A 19,253-nucleotide genomic window follows, 5' to 3' on the forward strand; every position below is an offset into this window, starting at 1 on the left:
ACTAAGTGTATCGTGCTGTACCTCGAAACGTGTGTGAGTGTGCGTGTACATTTTTATAAACTCACAATCTGATCGTGTCTTTATTTCCACAAGTTCTAAAATTTCCTTGGAGTCAATTTCACACAACAACAAACCTGTCCAATTTGTAGGACCTATTTTAGACTATGAGGATCCTTTCGGGATCACTGAGCCTCGCCTCTGCGGGGCCATTAAGTGGTCTCAGCACTGTTGTGTCATCTCAGACATAGAGAGCCTTGTGGAATATTCCAGCACCTTGAGCCTTTGGGGAATATGCATGTGTTTATTGTGTGGGAGTTGCATGGAAATAAAATAAGTCAAACATGCACTCTTGTATTATTCATGCCGATATTGAGACACTTTAGTTACAAGATGGATCTTCTTGTCTTCCATTTAGAAACACCAGGTGGCAAGCAAGCAAGCTAATGCTGCATCTGTTTCTATCTCACCAGCATGTATAATAATTGCTGATATAATTGGCACAATATGACTCCTTATCGAATGAGAGCTTAACAACTCAAAGCTCAGCTGTTCTTTTTCATATTGCAGGAGAGCTGATTAAAGCATTTGGAGGTGAACTGTGTTGGTAAGATGCCAACTTTCCTCAAGCAGTAACATTTATTCACACTATTGCAGAGAGCGTTCAAAATCTGGTCTTTGGTTTTAATCTTTCATATTATTTGTGTTGAGTGTTATTATTCAACATGATCTCCAAGTCGGGTTTATGTAATATAAATGAGGCACGCAGTGCGGATTGGCTGGTAAAAGTCTACTTCCCATCCCACAATGCTGCAATTCACTAGATTTTGAATTTCCAAATTACTACTCGTTGAATTTGAAACAGATTTTTTGGACTGGTGGTGAACATTTTAACATCCATCATGAATGAAATGATGGATGTTGAAGATTGATGAAGTTTCTCTCTCTTTTTGTATGCTTATTTTAAGCTCCCAGTTTTCCTCATTCCATTTCTGTGCGCTGCAGAAAAAATAATCAGTATAATCAGTGGGCTCCCGGGTCCTTGTGCTCACATCCTTTGTCATGTAACAGCGCTGGGGAATCCCACTGAGATCCGTTTCAGGGGAATGAGTTACTATGCAGCCTGTAGCTGCGGCAACACCCCCGGGGATGTATCGCTGCAGCCGTGCAAGGTCACGGAAAAAACTCCTCGCCGGAGGTGAAAGAACATCGTGTCCCCATTGTGAACCGAGAGCTCAGTCTCATGAATTCATATGTCGGCTGCCCTCATGTTAATGTTTTGGTGACAGTGAGCCGCTTCCATTGCTGGACCTCCATTATGGTGATTAGCCTTTGCACATTTTTGCTATTCATCGCTGCCCTTCAGTCTCGTCTAACAATTTTGTCATATCACTTCATTGGTAGTCACTTTGACCTTGAAAATAATCTCTGCTGATATAAGTGTTATTCAATTTTTGCTTTCACTGCCATTAACTCAACTTATCAAGCTGAGTAATTTGATGGCAGAGAAGTGCTGACGCTGACACTTTCAATATACCTCCATGAAGGAGGGAATCAACATCATCATCATCATTATTACAGTAGCTCATAAATAGATGGAGCATATCTGTCTATCCCCCACCTTCCCTTCTTTTAATTCCATTTCATGGTGGAAGTTCTCCCTTCTTGACATCTGCTTGTTTTTATATTTTTATGCAATGCAATAATCCACAGCAGTGCCATAATCTACCTAATTATTATTATTTTTCATTACATCAATCACATTTAAATGGGAGTAGTTGGGCTGATTTGCCGCAATTAGTGTTGATCACCGCTACAGCGGTGCAGACCTTCATCTGTCAGATCCGCCATACTGCGGCCTAACTCGCCTCTTTGCAGTTATACCACATAGGGTTTCCAAAAAAAATTCAATTTTCCATCCACGAACATAGAGTCAGCTCACCCGTGAAGCTAATGAGAAAAAAAAGCCAAAGAATAGTATTAAATAGTTATTCACAGCTTTCACACCTTCTGCAAAAGCTGCAATGAGAATTTCTCCACTTTGCAAATTGTTCTTTTGGAGCATAGACCCCCACGGGGATTCAAACAATGTTGAATTAGCCCAAGCAGAATGCACGCCTTCACAGCAACTGCCCTCCTGCATTATTCATTTATTTCAGCATTGTTATTTTTTGAGAACGCAAGAAAAATGTTGCATGCAATCGGTTTCCTTTTCTGGGCTGTGGCCATTTTTGTATTTGCCGATTATGTCTTTTCAAGCATCAGACTTGTCAGCCGCATTGGCCATTAAACATGCAGTTTATGTGTAATGTAACGCAACCCCATATGTCGGGTTAGCCTGCAATTCTCTTTTTACGCGCCTTTAATTTTCAGTGCTTGTTAACACTGTCAGTAAGTCATAATTCGTGTTTATGTTTACCACTTGGGTTGTAGTCGCTCTACTCGCATGATTTACATTGAAAAGCATTTCAAGTGTCCTGTCAGACTTGTCCGAGTTATATGCATGGCTAATTTACTCCACCAAGTCGGGCCGTTAAACACCATTTCAAGCTAAAACTAAGGCCGACATGATTATTTTATAGGAAGAAATGTCGTAAGGCAGATAGTGTGAACTTTCTTACAAAAGGCAAAAAATCAGATGATGTCAGTTTTGATCCAAGGCAACTTAGTGTAAGAGCACTTAAGAGTCGTCAAGCTACGAATGGGCCTGTTAAGTCTTTGTGCGGGAGCTCGAGCACGGATATTTTTGATTTAGCAAAGATTTACAGTCCACATTTGTTCATTGAGATGGATGAGCGCTCCCTAACGTAATCCACGATGAAATTGTGGAGCACTCTCAAAACGTATTTCCCCAGTAAAATTCTGCTTCTCCAGGCATGCACACCAGCATCAGCGAGATCCTGAAGGAGAAAAGTCTAAAGCCGTCCCGCCGCAGTTTGCCCTGCCTGGCCCAGAGTCAGACCCATCCCATCAACCTCAACCACTTCCTGTCTGTACCTCTGAGCCCGGAGCCCAAAGCGCAGGCGGAGGTTCTGAGTCAGAGCATTAGCACCTCCTGTAGTCTCCTGCCGCCGCAGACAGGTCAGTATCATCACAGACTGCCGTTACATCACCAGTGTGTGCATGTGTTCACACTTGCCTTAGGCGTTGTCATATTCGCACCAAAAGATATGTTTACCAGATTAGAACAAGATTATGTCGCAAACTATTGAGCAGAATTTCCATCATCTATGATAATGGTCGCTAATGACATTCCACTCGCATTTTTTTCTAGCCACGTTCTCCTCCTACTGATGGTCTTATTGGTATCCAAACACTTCAACCTTGAAAATGGGCCCTTGTTAGAAGCATCTATGAAGTGCAATTTTACAATTGTTGACTTCTTCTACCCGCAATTAACTGCTACTCATTCGTAACAGGTCCATGACAAATATAATTAAAAATGATCTACTCGCAGTGCCATCATTCTACTTGTACTTGTCTTATGCACACTATGCAATTGGCAGAACTGCAGAGGACATGAGGGGGGAAAAAAGGAAAAGACAATGATCCAATGTATGTCATATGCTGTTTCAGACGGATGAACTAGTGTGTCATAATGATGCTCCAATTACACTGCACTTCTGTATGGAAATGTTTCATGCCGAAGGTTTCATTCTTCTCGGTGTACTGCGAACCCAGCACAGTGTTGTAATAGTTCGAAAAAAAAGTATATATATATATATATATATATATATATATATATATATATATATATATATATATATATATATATATATATATATATATATATATATATACACACATACATATTTATTTATTTATTTATTTGTTTATTTATTTATTTATACCCACACACACACATTATATACAGAAGAAGATACATGCTGTTGTGCACAAGAGTCATTAACATAAAATATCTGCATTGCGCATTGGACAATCTTTTCATGTGTCTGCACATTCACTCTCCTCAAAAAATGTTCCACGCCTTTCCACTGCAAAATCTGCTTTTTTTGTATGGAACATTAATTGAGTTCGTATTGCCTAACATTTCCAAACGCTGTTGTGTCACAAACCCGTCCTAAAAAGTAATTAAAACTAATCATATTTGAAAATCAAGACAAATAAAATAAAAACTAACGACATTTTTTCATGTACAATTTTTCCACTTTGTGCGCGTGTGTGTCCAGCAGAGGATGGTAAGGATGACTACACGGAGGAGTCGGAAGCAACTCCTCCATGTGAAACCAGAACAGACGGGTCACTTTTGCCCCGAAAAGCCAGCACACGGGCTAAGCTGGAGGCCCGCACAGATTCCGTCAAGGTAATCATGTTAAAGATGTTACACATTGTGTTACTTTTAGCATTTGGAGCTCAGGTTTACTGTCTTGGCTTTTACTGGTGCTGCAGAGCAGGAATCCATCAAATGCATCTGGACTCTTCTTCCGGGATGGGAAAAAGCGCATTGACTACATCCTGGTTTATAGAAAGTCCAGTCCGCTGGTAGAGAAGAGATGCACCTTTGAGAAGAATTTACGTGCTCAGGGCCTAATGCTGGAAAAGGAGGTGAAAACTCTTATCAAAGATAAAAATAGGCAAAAGTTCCATTCAATTCTTGCAATGTTGTATTAACCCATATTTATCACCATCTTTTTTTATTTTTTCATTTTTTTTAACACATTCAATACCTCTGCATACATATATGCTGTGGATGGATGGATGGATGGATGGATGGATGGATGGATGGATGGATGGATGGATGGATGGATGGATGGATGGATGGACGGACGGACGGACGGACGGACGGACGGACGGACGGACGGATGGATGGATGTTTTCTACAAATCTTTTTCAAAATAAATGCAACATTTTTGTATTTTCTATGATTCGCAAAGCCTTCCTTGACGAACAATGACATCATGTTCGTCAAAGTCCACACTCCCTGGGATACACTTTGCAAATATGCAGAGCAGATGAACATCCGGATGCCTTTCAGGTAACACAACAAGGAATTTAATTGCACCGCATATTTTCTTTCAGTGGCTGGAAGCTTCTTTAATGTGTCTCTCTTTCCCTGCGGAAGGAAAAAATCCCACTTTACAGACTGGAAAAGCAAAACCTTGGGCAGGTAAGTTGGATGCTTGAATAGTAATTTAAAAAAATATATTGGCAGGTGTTGAGGAGACCCCAAATTGTGTTTTCTTACCAGCATTGTAATAATAATATAAAAAATACAAAGGGTTGAAAAGTAAGCCATCGGAAATGAATTTGAGAATCCGGAGTCAAATGCATTGTTGCCGTTCCTTATTTTGTCTCAACAATGAGTTGCCTCACCACGTCAGACACTGTAAGAATGAACATGTCAAGGGCCCTTTTCACAGAACAATACTTCTGCCACTCACCCACAATAATGAGGATTTTTCCATTAAACTATCTATAATCTTTCAGTCAAACACCAACCAGTGGCATGGGCTTATTTGCATACTATTTTTAGAATGATGCAGTCGCGCTTTGAAGTGATGTTCAAGTGATGTCCAAGCTCCGCACAGGACTCCAAATTTCTGCGTCTTGTCTCTGCAAGCAGACAGAAGCATTGCGATGATGAATCAAAAAAACACCAACAAAGCGCCTTTGTTTTGTTTCGTCCGGCAAAATATTCCAATATAAAAAATTCTACATAACTTGAACAATTGCAAACATTTTGTGATGGACATATATATTTTGGCAGTCCCATATCGCTGTAAAATGATTTGTATTTAACTTTTAGTACAATTTCCAAAATAGCCTCCCTTGTGTATGACTTTTGATGAAATGATGACCATTAGCTTTGGCTCGGTTGTACTGAACTGAAAACTCAGACATAAATATGCTCTGAGTGTTTACCAATGGTCTGTCACAACTCACAGGCTGAACAAATGGACCATATACAGGAGGTGGCAGCTTGCCGCATCCATATCAATACTTGTACCCGAGTACCTGCTTTCTTCACAGCAAACATAAACTCCGTGTTCACAAAGTCCCCATTTATATGTGTTTAATCAATACTGGGGTGGCAGCATCATTAAGTCATTTTACAGTGCCTCAAGTTGAATGCAAGGAAGCTCTCAAGATTGCAATGAGTCTGGGCTTCAAATTAAATCAATTTGAGTTATGGAGGGCTAGATTTCATAGTGGCAAGGGGTTATGTATTGATAAGCAGCATCATGAAAACAAATGGCTCTATTAAATATTGTTTGCAAATTGTCTTCTCAAAGTTATACATTTTGCCTGCTAAGACAGTTTTGACCACCATTGGCAGTATAATACTCACAGACCTACTGCACATACTGATGGAACACAGAAGATGGGGTTGGTTTTTGTAGATGATAAAGAATATATGCACCTGAGAATGTTTGTATGTTGACATTTGTGTTTCTAAATGAGTTGTTTTACGATGCGTAAGTAGTGTGACAATGATGCTAGTTTAAATAGCCTGTCCAGAATGTTTAGCATTGTGTGTTAGCATCAGGCTAGCGGAATTCTGCACGACAAGTTATGCGGTTTGGTTCAATACAAAATGTGTAATTGATGTTGTTTATATACACACTTGGCTTCATGAAGTATAAAAACTGTTTATTAATTTTTAGTATGTTTAGTTTAAAAGGAGAAATACTGTCGTTCTATCAGGGTTTTTGAGGCTATCATCAATTTTGTCTCACATTTTCTTGCTCCACTGGCAGATATTTTGGTTAAATCAAGTAAAATATTCCACATTTCTCTAATTATTTTCCCTTTTCCAATACAATTCTTTGCAGTCTATCTGCTTGTCGGTGCCGGAGTAAAAGTTAATGATCCACTTGATAATGTCAACGTGGACAATCTTCATGTCACTAATCTGTATGGTTAATCCCTTCCTGCTGTGCTCCATCTGTGCAGCCGCTTTCATCTGAGATGTCGTCAGATCAAGAGCTGGCTTCCCAGAAATCCCATGAAGCTAGACAAGGAAGCACTGCCTGACCTGGAGGAGACCGACTGCTACACTGCCCCCTTCAGTCGAGCACGCATGCATCAGTAAGGCATCATTACTCGACAACATATAATACCTAAAAATGTTCAATGTCGCTAATGGTTTGCGCAATTCATTCCCACCCAGCTTCACTATCAACAACAGAGAGAGCTTCTTTTCCAACTCAACCAGAAGCAGAATCGTCCACCATGTCCTGCAGCGCACTAAGTATGAGGATGGAAAGTTAAAAATAGGTACGATGCCGACAGCGTAATAATCAGCACAAAGTTATAAATGGATAAAATACCTCATGTACTTGATTTTACGGCTTTGTATTTTCATTCTGCTTGTCTTTGAATCCACAAGGCAACTTACTAAGTGCCATTAACACTTAATGAAACCTTGATCGTGTTGCACCCTGGTGAATTGGGATTGTAATTTTGGCACAGCATTATTTACAACACCATTCAAAGCAAAATTGACTGTTCACTCCACTGATATTTAGTCAAGTTATTTTCTTAACCGCATGCTGATGTCCGCTGCTATAAATAAAAGCATTGTCACTTTTATGAGTCCGATCCAGACCAATCAGCATCAAGCGCCTTCTGGCAGTTTTTCAGGGTCACTCAGCATTTAATTCGATGTGCACTCATGCCTATGACATTCTGCCTTTAGGTATTTAATTAACAATGCTGATCAATAATGTGGGCCCATATGTCTTTTTGAAAATCTCAAACATTCCTACATTACGTGACAAGCTCCTGCGTTGACGCTAATGCCTTTCTTACGTGACAGCCAGCTGTGCTATGAAGAGCTTCTATGGAAGCCACATGAATTTTTAAATAAAGTCGAACCACTCTCCAATGAGACATTCAACCCCTTTGCTTGCTTTCCATTGAGGCAGGTTTCAGCATTCACTGCATAAATGTGATTCACACAGTACAGTATCCCGAAAGGTCTTATTCCTTCCTGGATTTTACAACGTGCATAAACGATGACACAGGTTCAAATAAAACCTACTTAAGACTTGCTGATAAATTGCTGATAAGTAGGTTTGTTAAAATACTCTGCAGATGCTCAATTGTGGAATTGATTGAAACTGTAATCGGCAGGTATCAACCGATTATTGGGCAACAACACATATGAGGCTGCCTTCCCTCCACACGAGGTGAGAAGATCAGACTTTTTGCTGACAGGTGTTTACAAACTCATTATGGGTTCTGCATTCTCCTCAGGGTGGATACAAAAGCCGACATCCCATCAAGACACATGGTGCCCAGAACCACAGGCACCTTCTTTATGAGCGCTGGGCTCGTTGGGGGATCTGGTACAAATACCAACCTCTGGACCTCATCAGGTACTCTGGCATTGGTTGAAGTTTCCCTCACTAATTAGAAGCCACAGCTTGGCTTTAAATACATTGAAGGAGTGAGACATAAAGAGTAACCTAGTTTTCCTGTGTACGCTGCCTCGTGTCGTGTGAACGTATTCATTTATCAGACACTGCAGGTTTTCAAAGTGCCTCAGTCAACTCATTGCGGATGAGAATGAGACCTACATTCTTTCCATTTGCATCACGCACATCAAACAAGAGTGGTTTCTTTTTAACCTGCCTCCTCCACAAAGGGCTTCATGACTTGGTTTAAAATGGAAACAAGTGCTAAAAACAGAACAGTATCTCTTGGTAGGAACCAGATTTGATAACTTTAAAAAGGCAGAACAACTGAATAATTTTTGAGAGCAAATCAATAACAGTAATTAAAATCAATATATTTTTTGTTGTTGACTAAAACAGTATTTATTTTACAAATTTCAAAAATTTACTCAATACAACAAGACTACTGTATCTATTTTCTATCCGAACCAATACATTTAAACATTTGTCGGAAAGAGCAAGGGGAAAAAAAATTAACCTGCCAGCCAATATGTGGATTGGGTCTTTGCATTACGGTGGCTGCATTAGAGTGCCTCGTTGTCACAATGAAGAAAAGCCTGGCAAGATTACAGCCACTGGAGGCTTTGAGCAAAACTCAAAAGCGTCTGAAATATTTCATAATAACATTAATGTACTCTGATTTTAAATAGTCAGTGGCTTGTACCCATTTAAAAACATAATTAAAACAGCACAAGCTTTTAGACAATGTAGCAGGAAGCTAATTAGCATTATTGGCTCTTATTATATGGCTCCACATATCCTCCTCACATGACACCCTGAAACATGCTCGATGACGTGCCGTTTTCTCTTGTCTGTCGCTTTCAGACGCTACTTCGGAGAGAAAATTGGTCTTTACTTTGCGTGGTTGGGCTGGTACACCGGCATGTTGATCCCCGCTGCTCTGGTTGGCGTCTTTGTCTTCCTCTACGGACTCTTCACCATGGACTCCAGCCAAGTCAGGTCAGATGACACCGCCTGGGGTTACGACAAAGAGCGTGCATACTGTTCATACATTAGGGCATGAAGCTTAACGAACTGCTTGTCCCTTCAGCAAAGAAATTTGCGAAGCAACCACAATCACGATGTGTCCAATGTGTGAGGAGACCTGCAAGCCGTGGAGGCTGAGTGACAGCTGCGTCTATGCAAAGGTTTGCTATTTTGTCTTCACACAGCTTTGTTGAGTGACAATTCTAAAATTACATCCCGAAAAATACATTTGGTGCCATCAGGTGCACTTTGCAGGGAATCTTCAAAGACACTTTGTATGATGATCTTGTTATGAAATGGGGTTACATTATTTTTTTTCCTCAAATTTCTACACACAACTCCCCATAAAGACAAAATCTAAAAGTGATTTTCTTTTTCTTCTTTCTGTGGCACTAGGGGAGATTTATACAAATGTATTCAAACTACAAATATAAGAATGTGAAGACTTTCAAATTGCCCAGTAGGTATTATGGAAAATGTGACCTCTAGAGGCACCATAAAATTGGGAAAATATTCCCATTCAATAAATATCGATTTTTCTATACTGCTTGTCCCAATTATACTAAGGCTAATTATTACTATTAACGGTTAAAATGAAATGCAAGGATGTCATTTAAAAAAAAAAAAAATTCTCCCTGGATGCTACATTAGGTAAGGCTGTAAGTATTCATCTGTTTCCAATAGCCTGTTTAGACCAAACCATTGTCTCGCTGATGGGGGGGGTGTTACAGTCAATTAACTTTTCACTAATATTGTGAGACTGCAATGCGCTACAAGAACTGACCCTCCTATTTGTCTTAATTAAGACACAAGACAGGCAAAAATAAATCACTATGATGCAATGCGGTTTCACACCATTTCACACCATTCACATTGCTCACAAAGAAATGAAAACTGTACTACCATTACAGCACTTTATTCATCAGTGTCAATAATACAACTGAGCTTTATTTTCCTCGTAAACGCCATATTTTTATGCAACCCTTCTATTAAATGTCATTAAACGACGTAGGATTAATGTTGTGTCTGCTGAGTGTAAATCTTAATGTTGCTTGACAAGCTTCTATGTTTCACGGCAACCTTTGTTGTGTGTCAAGGTGACCCATCTGTTTGATAACGGTGGCACCGTTTTCTTCGCTATCTTCATGGCTATCTGGGGTAGGTCTAATCGATTTTACATTGGCATGCATGCATGCATTCACTGAATATTTGCAATCCGCTGTGTAAATATGATGTTCTGTATGTACACAGCACACAAGTGATGATGGTATATTCCAGCTTTGCCAGCTATGGCCTCATTGTGTGGTGGACTGTAAATGGTTCTGCAGCTCCTGGCCCTCATCCATCTTTCTGCCAATGTGAAAAATAATAACCTGTGCCCGCAGAGAACACTTGGCACATAATGTTCTATGTTTGGGCTCAATGAAGGCAGCAGAGCACTGGAGAGCCCAGAGAGGTTCCAGCTTGCTGACTGTGGTCCGTAGCTCAGAATTCAGCATGAGGGCTTTTGGCAGAGTGGACCAAAACTAGGCAGGGCTGCACCACTGAGTGCACTTGAGGTCTTATGTGTGTCGGTGTCTGGAAAACATTGTTTTGCCCAGGGGAACCGATGTAGTGCACTTTTGTGTCTCTTAAAAAAGTGGCGTTCTTTTTTCTCCTTGTTTCTTTGTATAAGCTGCTGGTCACGTTGACAGAGGGACAAAAATATTTATCTTATCATCACTGGTTTAGTACACTTGTGCTACCCTCTTTTACCATCAGAGGACTGAAGACGTGTGTGTTGTAATGACTGCTTTGCATTTGGGATGTACTCTTTGATTACACCCGTAATTAGCAGTCAGACTCATGTTGCACCTCACAGCTAATCAATAATGTGATGGATCCCCGCAGCCACTGTCTTTTTGGAATTCTGGAAACGGAGGAGAGCCGAACTGACTTACGACTGGGATCTCATTGACTGGGAGGAGGAGGAGGTACGTATAGATCCCCTCCCGCCTTGTGGTCAACCTTTTATGATTTTGTCTTCATTTTTGTGCTGTGCCTGGTTTAAATATGACACCGCCATCGTGTTCCGCTAAAAGCATCTGCAGTTCAATAGTTCATAAACGGAATGTGTGTCGTTCATCAGGAGGAGCTCCGGCCCCAGTTTGAAGCCAAATATTCCAGAGTGGAGCGGGTCAATCCCGTATCTGGCAAGCCCGAGCCTTTCCAGCCTCTCTCAGACAAGCTCAGCCGGCTCATGGTATCTGTGTCCGGAATATTCTTCATGGTAAACCCTTTGATCTCTCAATAATCTTCCCATTGGGGCTTTTCGTGAGTGTGTTATTCTGTGTGCTGCCTCTGGAGTGGTTTTGATGCGCCAGCTGTGGCATTACAACACCCCCTGCTGGACAAAATTTCATCGCACAATTATTATTATTTTATTATTGTATAATTTTATAATTTGATAATTTTATAACTATTATTTATTATTTTATTATTTTATTATTTTATTTACAGCATCAACATCCAACTTTGAAGCTATTATTTTCCCTTTTAGCACAAATAAAAATCATCATCATCATCATCATCATCAGTTTAAAGTCCGTTTTCCAGGCGCCGCTGGGTTGGACTGGGTTCTTGATATGGCTTTCTTCCACCGGGAATGGTCCATGGCCATCTCGTGGTTGATGCCGAGTGCCTTCATGTCGGCTGACACGGTCGTCTGCCAGGTCTTTTTAGGTCGGCCACTGGGTCTTGTTCCCTCTACGTTATACGACATAACTTTCTTCACCCAGTCGTTCTCGTCCTTCCTCACTACATGTCCGTACCATTTAGCACAAATAAAAATCAACTTGAAATATCAGTGATCGGCCTCCTTGATATTTAATCATCAGTATCGGCATTGAAAAATAAATGGTTTTATCTCAAATTTGAAGCGCACTAACATTTTCTTATAATGTCCTCCGCTCAGATTTCGCTGGTCCTGACAGCCGTGTTTGCCGTGGTAGTTTTTCGTCTGATTGCCATGGAGAAGTTTGCATCATTCAACTGGCATTTTGTGAAGAAGAACTGGCAGTTTGCCACCTCTGGCACTGGCGTCTGCATCAACTTCATGATCATCATGTCTCTCAACGTGGTGGGTGTTCAGACAGACGCATCATCTGCTGTGTTTGCGGATCAAACGCCAGCAAATGTTCCTTGAAACATTTATTTTATTTACTTTATTCCCGGAAATGTCACACCCGCGGCCAGAAAGTCTCATTTTTCCCCCTGCTTCTTTGCCACTGATTGTTTCCTTGCTAATGTTTGTCAGGTGTATGAAAAAGTGGCCTATCTGCTGACAAATTTAGGTGAGCACAAGACAATCGCTAACATTATTCCAGCTCTTGACCCAGATTGTTGACAACCCTTTATGTCCCCCTGCAGAACATCCAAGGACAGAATCTGAATGGGAGAACAGTTTTGCTCTCAAGATGTTCCTCTTCCAATTCGTAAACTTGAACAGTTCCACCTTTTACATTGCATTCTTCTTGGGAAGGTAGGCCATGAATCACATTTGCTGTTTTTACAGTGGATCACGCAAAGTGTTGACTTTCCAAACTCCTTGTCGGTAAATCTGCAAAAACAAAATCCAGACTTAATTTTGTCGTTCAATTATTCTGGCCCATATTTCGCCCAAAAGTAAATTTGTGCCTATATTAAGCCAAGAATATTTCAGTGTTTGTTCTTTTTGTTACTTTTTTGGTTTTTATTTTTCATTATAAATGGCTCAGTAAAGGTTAGGAACCTGACCGGCATTTTAGTCCACCATTCATTTCATAAAATCATTTTCCATTTCTGTGGAAAATGGATTTCCTCTATGTGCTGTCACACAAACGTCTAGAAATGTTTCAAACCTGTTTTTATTTGACCTAATTGGGTGGCCGTCCCTCCCGCTCGAGAGTTCATTAGTTTTCCTCTTATTGAATTTTTCAACTAATGCCGCCCATCTCGATTTGTTTAGGTTTGCCGGCAGGCCTGGAAAATACAATAAACTCTTTAATCGGTGGCGACTGGAGGAGGTGAGTGCAAGGACGCGTCATCTCAAGTGGGTGATTATTTGAGCTGTGATAAACCCCCCATGATTTCCTTTTTTTAAAGATTTCCTTAAAATGTCTCATTTGCTTTGACTAAAAGAAATCATCCAACCATTAGATAAGCACCTAATTAAAATGATGTGGTGATCTGGAATACAAGGCATGAAATTGTAATCTAATAATATTTCTTGTCATCTAGTTGATTCTTCTTTTTCTTTCAGTGTCACCCGAGTGGCTGTTTGATTGATCTGTGCCTGCAAATGGGCGTCATTATGTTCTTCAAACAAATCTGGAATAACTTCATGGAGCTTGGTTATCCGTAAGTATTATTTCATTGCAAATATTTTTTTTCTTTATTATTTTGATTGAATTTTACATCCTGTTGTGTTTTTCTCCTCCTGCCCCTTAACACATGCTGAGACTTTTGACTGCATTGTAATAGTTATCGAGTTGAGTCACTGTGTGCTCCTGTGGTTCTCTTAGTTTGCTGCAGAACTGGTGGTCTCGTAGGAAGATGAAGAAAGGTGGTGGCGCTGCAGGGCAGAATGTGGAGAATAAAAGTCAGCTACCTCAGTGGGATAAAGACTGGAATCTGCAGCCCATGAACGCACACGGTCTCGTGGACGAGTACCTAGAAATGGGTGAATCATTGTGCAACTGTGTTGATGAACAAGGCAAACTAAATGTGTGTTTGTGTTCCATAGGATGGGAAGACAACCTAGTTGGCACCTACTAATCATTGACAAAAAATTGATCATCTATCATAGAATCAAATACGTCATGCTCGGCAGTTCGCCCGTCACTTTGCAGACGTGTTTTGCTAGTCAAACGTGGCTGGAACAGTTTTGCTTTGAGCAACCAATTAGAGGATATTATTGTGGGCCAGCTCGCTGGCACTCTGCGGTGAATTTAAAATCGAAATGCTTCAAGAAACAGTCTTTGTGCCAATATCATTCAAGTTACATTGGACGATGGCCTTGAGTTTGACATGGCAGTGCAAAAAAATAATAATTTGGGGGAAAGAAGAATCATTCATGTGCATATAGTGCAGCCAAGAGAAATTTAACAAAATGGAATCGTAAATGTGGGTCAGTGCTTCTTATAGGCCAGCAAACAAGGCTTTCTGGGGCTGACAGTAACACATAACAGAAGCAGACAAAAGGATTTACCAGCTCTATTAACTTAAAAAAAAATAAAATAAAAGAATTTGAATCTGACTTGTTTCCTGCCTGTCCAAAAATTGTCAAAGTATCATTGAGCAAACTATCATTTCCTCTCAGTCCTCCAGTTTGGCTTCACTACCATCTTCGTAGCTGCGTTTCCGTTGGCTCCGCTCCTGGCTTTGCTCAACAACATCATCGAGATCCGTCTGGACGCTTACAAATTTGTCACCCAGTGGAGGAGACCCATGCCTGCCCGGGCCACAGACATCGGTGAGTCTGATACTTCTGTGTAAAATTCTCTAAATATAGCTCAATATGCAGCCAATTCCAAAGGGGTCATCTTAAATTTAATCTCCTAACTCTGTTCACGCTCAATCTGGCATATTTATATTAATGGAAGACAGAGACGTGGAAACAATTTAGGAATCTATGTATGTATACACACCGAAGGTCCATTTGGAAGTCTCTTAAACACTGTAAATAGGAACATGTCATCATATTACAAACATCGAAATAGGGCCAACATCACATTGACATTTTAGTCATTTGTGGCTTCTTAGTATTTGTGTATTTTGGAAGTTACGCTCTGTAACTGTAAATAAAAATTATTACATTTTTTTTTTAGGCCGGTGCCAAATCCGATATTTGACAGAATAAAGTTCTAATAACCGATTAATCAGCAAAGTGTGCACAACCAATATTGAATTCACTGTTAGTACACACTGCCGGTTCATCACGCGTCACGCATGTTTGATGTTTCCCTGTTGTAAAATATTGATGGCATTTGATCAGGTATCTGGCACGGGATCCTTGAAGGTATCGGCGTGCTCGCTGTCATCACCAACGCCTTTGTCATCGCCATCACCTCAGACTACATCCCTCGATTTGTATATGCCTTCAAATATGGCCCCTGCATGGACAGGGCTTACCGCCATGACGACAAGTAAGAAGGATGTGAATTGCACAAGTGGCTTAGCTTCGTGTGTGCTAAACATCTCCTTTGTCTCTGCAGGTGTTTGCGAGGGTACATGAATAGCAGCCTTTCTGTTTTTGATATGAGTGTGCTGAAGAACAGCAGCGAGCCGGAATACTGTTGGTATCGAGACTACAGAGCTCCACCCTGGAGCAAGGTGCCCTACGAGTTCACTCTGCAGTTCTGGCACGTCCTGGCTGCCAGACTGGCCTTCATCATTGTCTTTGAGGTACGTCTACTCTTCGCTTTATTAATCAAGCCCTCCTCATATTAGTAACTGCTTTTCTCAGCACCTGGTGTTTGGCATCAAGTCCTTCATTGCGTACCTCATTCCGGACATGCCCAAGGACCTTTGTGACCGAATGCGCAGAGAAAAGTACCTCATGCAGGAGATGATGTACGAGGCGGAGCTGGAGCACCTGCAGAAGGAGCGCAAGAAGAACGGACTGCGTTATCACCACGAGTGGCCTTAACTTTTCAACCCCCTCTCACGTGTCCAGCCAACGTCTATTTCACCTTCGGCAGATTCACCAAAGACTTCCCATGTGACACCCCCGCGACTTTAAAGCTGCTTCACCGCGAACACTCCCTCCCTCGCCATCTGTTGCCGAGTTGGCGCCTCCCTCGTGTTCCGACACCCTTCCCGATCCATCACCTGGCTTCCTGCAGCAGCATCTCCCGCCAACCCCCCTCCCCCTCCTCCTCCCTTCTGCTGCATCTCATGGCCTCACTACCACTGTAATGTTTACTATGCAGAAGAAGGGCTGCAGCGGTTCACTTGGTCAGCCATCTTGCACTCTTCTCTTTCCGTGTGGCAGCTAGCACCTCGTCTGCTTAGACTCGCTGCATGTTTTTCGTTTTCTTCGCCGAGCGTTAGCAGTTCCTGCTCGTTTCCAAACGGGACGGACGAGGTTCCTGCAAAGCGACTGTAAACGGCCCTCTAAGCATGCTGAATACTCTTTGTGGCAAGATGTAAAAAAGCAACAGCACTCATCATGGAGAATTGTCTACAGCAGCCTAGAAAGTGCATGGTAGTGTTGTTGTTGTATCCCTACTCGGTGCCTGGTTTGTTTGTTTGTTTGTTTGTTTGTTTGTTTGTTTGTTTGTTTGTTTGTTTGTTTGTTTGTTTGTTTGTCTGTTTGTTTGTTGTGCTACTGCCTACCGAGCTCGACTGCCTTGAGTTCGCAGGATGTGAACTTTTAGCGATATGATTGTGCCTAAAGTTGTGCGCCGACATCACGTGTGCCTGTTTGTGCTGCACGTGCGCTTTCAAGTGCAACAAGTCTTCTCTTAACGCGTTCTGCTCCCGAGCGGTTTTTATTTTTGGATTAGAGTCACACACTTAGGTAGCCACTGTGGTCTAATGGCTCTGAAACCACAACGTCCGTTGAAACGTAACTGCGACGTATGCACGCAGGAGCCGCAAATCTGCTTTTTCCCTCGTTCTACGCTCATGGCCTGTTTTTCATTTGTTATTGGAATGGCTGGAGTATGGTTGAAACCTGGATCGTTTGGACATACCTGTGGCTTGGATGTTCACTGCACAAAGAACATCGATCCGCTGCCACAGGAAAAAAAAAGAAAAGCACTTAGACATTTCTTCTCGAGTAAAGAATGCCAGCCAAGTGCAGTTTTAACTCCGCTGTGATGCTAATTGTTTCGAAATTTGGTCGGTTCAAAGGAAAGCTGCTTGGCATTGTCTTTGCTCATTCATGACTTGGAAAATCAGAGTGGCACATTTTGAGGCCAAACCACATGCACTCAATTACAACGTAAAATATACTGTCAAATTTCCAGTCAAAATACGTCCGGATACTTACTTTTTTTTTCTTAACTCTTTTGTTTTAATCTGGAAGGGGAAAAAAGATTTTAATGTTATCACAGATGCAAGAACAAACACCAGGCCAGCCCAACATTATTATTGTTGCTTTAAATCCTTTTCTATCCTGCTATTATTTCTTGTGTTATGGGTAATAACTTTCCATTTTGATTGGAAACAAGACAAGTATATTTGTTTGACCTTTACCTCAAAGTGTGGAATGAAAGCTGCATTGAAATGGTAAAAAAGAGATATTTTTAAGACCTCAGTTTGCGTTATAAATTTTCCACATTTTCACGAAACAAACAAAGAATACAAATAAAATATTCTATCACTGATGTTGGGGGAAAGAAATTCTACGATTCATTTTATGTTAGTAATCCAATTATGTTGCCATTCTATGTGTATATATGGTTCAGGATTTATTTATTCCTTTTTCTGTTAATTTATTTTTGCTATTTGTACTCACTCACCAATGTCTTGTTTGCATTTCTCAGGTGTCCTCTGAATGCTTGCTGATGATTGTTTTCAATCACATTTTCTACAAAACAATCAAATGGTGAATATGCAATGATGCATCCACCTACATGATGTGTTTTGGGTTTAGTGAGGTAATCCTAATCATGCATATTCATTCTGAGATTTAATCACCTCTAAAAACCATTGACAAAAAACAGATTGCTTTCATTGTATTCTATCAGAAAATGTCATTTAAAATATGGGGTTTTTTTTCCCGCTAGTGACTGACTAATTGTTCGGAAGCTACTTCGGGTTCCCTGCTATGTGAAGATTGAAAATCTATGCATGTTGTAATTCTTGTACAGTCCAATTTGCATGATTTAGTGCCTCCTTTTGGCAGCGCTAACATCAATAAGTTTATCTTAAACATATCACAAACACATTTCAGTACTGAGGATTTTAGAAAGCCCGGCCGGGCCAGACACATATTTCGTGGAGGAAGTGAATTTTATACAATGTGGCTATTTTCTAGATTTAAAAAAACAAACTATGATTAAATCTGTTCAAAAATAAGTTTGATAAATTGAAACCCATCTTAAATTAATTGTTTATATTGGTTTTCTGTCCCGGGCGGCTCGGTGGCGCACTGGGTAGCACGTCCGCCTCACAGTTAGGAGGGCGCGGGTTCGATTCCACCTCCGGCCCTCCCTGTGTGGAGTTTGCATGTTCTCCCCGGGCCCGCGTGGGTTTTCTCCGGGCACTCCGGTTTCCTCCCACATTCCAAGAACATGCTTGGTAGGCCGATTGAAGACTCCAAATTGTCCCTAGGTGTGAGTGTGGGTGCGAATGGTTGTCTGTCTCTGTGTGCCCTGCGATTGGCTGGCAACCGGTTCAGGGTGTCCCCCGCCTACTGCCCGATGACGGCTGGGATAGGCTCCAGCACGCCCGCGACCCCCGTGGGGACTAAGTGGTTCAGAAAATGGATGGATGGGTTTTCTGTCCCCCCCCAAACAATCATGGCTGAGCTCCCTAACACAAGTATGAAGTCGGCACAATGAAAGAAAAGTTTTCCTAATGCCTCCTACCGCTGTTGGCAATAGCACAATGTGAGTATTGTAATGATTCGTAATAACAGCTTGACATTGCACTCTCTGAAAACTAGGAGTGGAATTTATTTGAGAAGTAGATGCACAGACACAAAAGTATTAGAGCAGACATTTTGTTGAGCGGTGACGTGAGTGTATTAGTAACATGGTTTACTTGGTTCTTGTTTACATGTAAAAAAAAAGATCTATATAAATATTGAAATGTAAAACAAACAATGTAAAATAAGAAAATTTGGATATCACTCTTTTCTGTAATAAATCATGGATTGTA

General features: G+C 41.0%; 1 protein-coding gene across 3 annotated transcripts in view; it reads left to right on the forward strand.

Annotated features, from left to right (window-relative positions):
- Positions 1-19,253, forward strand: part of ano3 (anoctamin 3) — a 29,452-nt gene extending 10,199 nt beyond the window's left edge. For 2 of the 3 annotated variants that reach the window (XM_088379810.1, XM_088379812.1), the window contains 24 exons: positions 2,872-3,078; positions 4,188-4,321; positions 4,408-4,563; positions 4,893-4,993; positions 5,081-5,125; positions 6,913-7,047; positions 7,130-7,236; positions 8,095-8,150; positions 8,218-8,339; positions 9,243-9,377; positions 9,469-9,565; positions 10,502-10,562; positions 11,295-11,377; positions 11,533-11,673; positions 12,358-12,522; positions 12,700-12,736; positions 12,813-12,924; positions 13,390-13,447; positions 13,684-13,781; positions 13,946-14,103; positions 14,743-14,895; positions 15,418-15,568; positions 15,638-15,827; positions 15,889-19,253. In XM_088379810.1, coding sequence (XP_088235936.1) covers positions 2,872-3,078; positions 4,188-4,321; positions 4,408-4,563; positions 4,893-4,993; positions 5,081-5,125; positions 6,913-7,047; positions 7,130-7,236; positions 8,095-8,150; positions 8,218-8,339; positions 9,243-9,377; positions 9,469-9,565; positions 10,502-10,562; positions 11,295-11,377; positions 11,533-11,673; positions 12,358-12,522; positions 12,700-12,736; positions 12,813-12,924; positions 13,390-13,447; positions 13,684-13,781; positions 13,946-14,103; positions 14,743-14,895; positions 15,418-15,568; positions 15,638-15,827; positions 15,889-16,071 — 2,885 coding nt within the window. In that variant the 3' untranslated portion in view covers positions 16,072-19,253. The remainder of the gene's footprint in view (positions 1-2,871; positions 3,079-4,187; positions 4,322-4,407; positions 4,564-4,892; positions 4,994-5,080; positions 5,126-6,912; positions 7,048-7,129; positions 7,237-8,094; positions 8,151-8,217; positions 8,340-9,242; positions 9,378-9,468; positions 9,566-10,501; positions 10,563-11,294; positions 11,378-11,532; positions 11,674-12,357; positions 12,523-12,699; positions 12,737-12,812; positions 12,925-13,389; positions 13,448-13,683; positions 13,782-13,945; positions 14,104-14,742; positions 14,896-15,417; positions 15,569-15,637; positions 15,828-15,888) is intronic. The other variant, XM_088379811.1, reaches the window with a different exon arrangement.

This window comes from Syngnathus floridae, chromosome 6 (genome assembly GCF_059516105.1).
Source record: "Syngnathus floridae isolate MCC-2025c chromosome 6, RoL_Sflo_1.0, whole genome shotgun sequence".
Lineage (NCBI taxonomy): Eukaryota > Metazoa > Chordata > Actinopteri > Syngnathiformes > Syngnathidae > Syngnathus > Syngnathus floridae.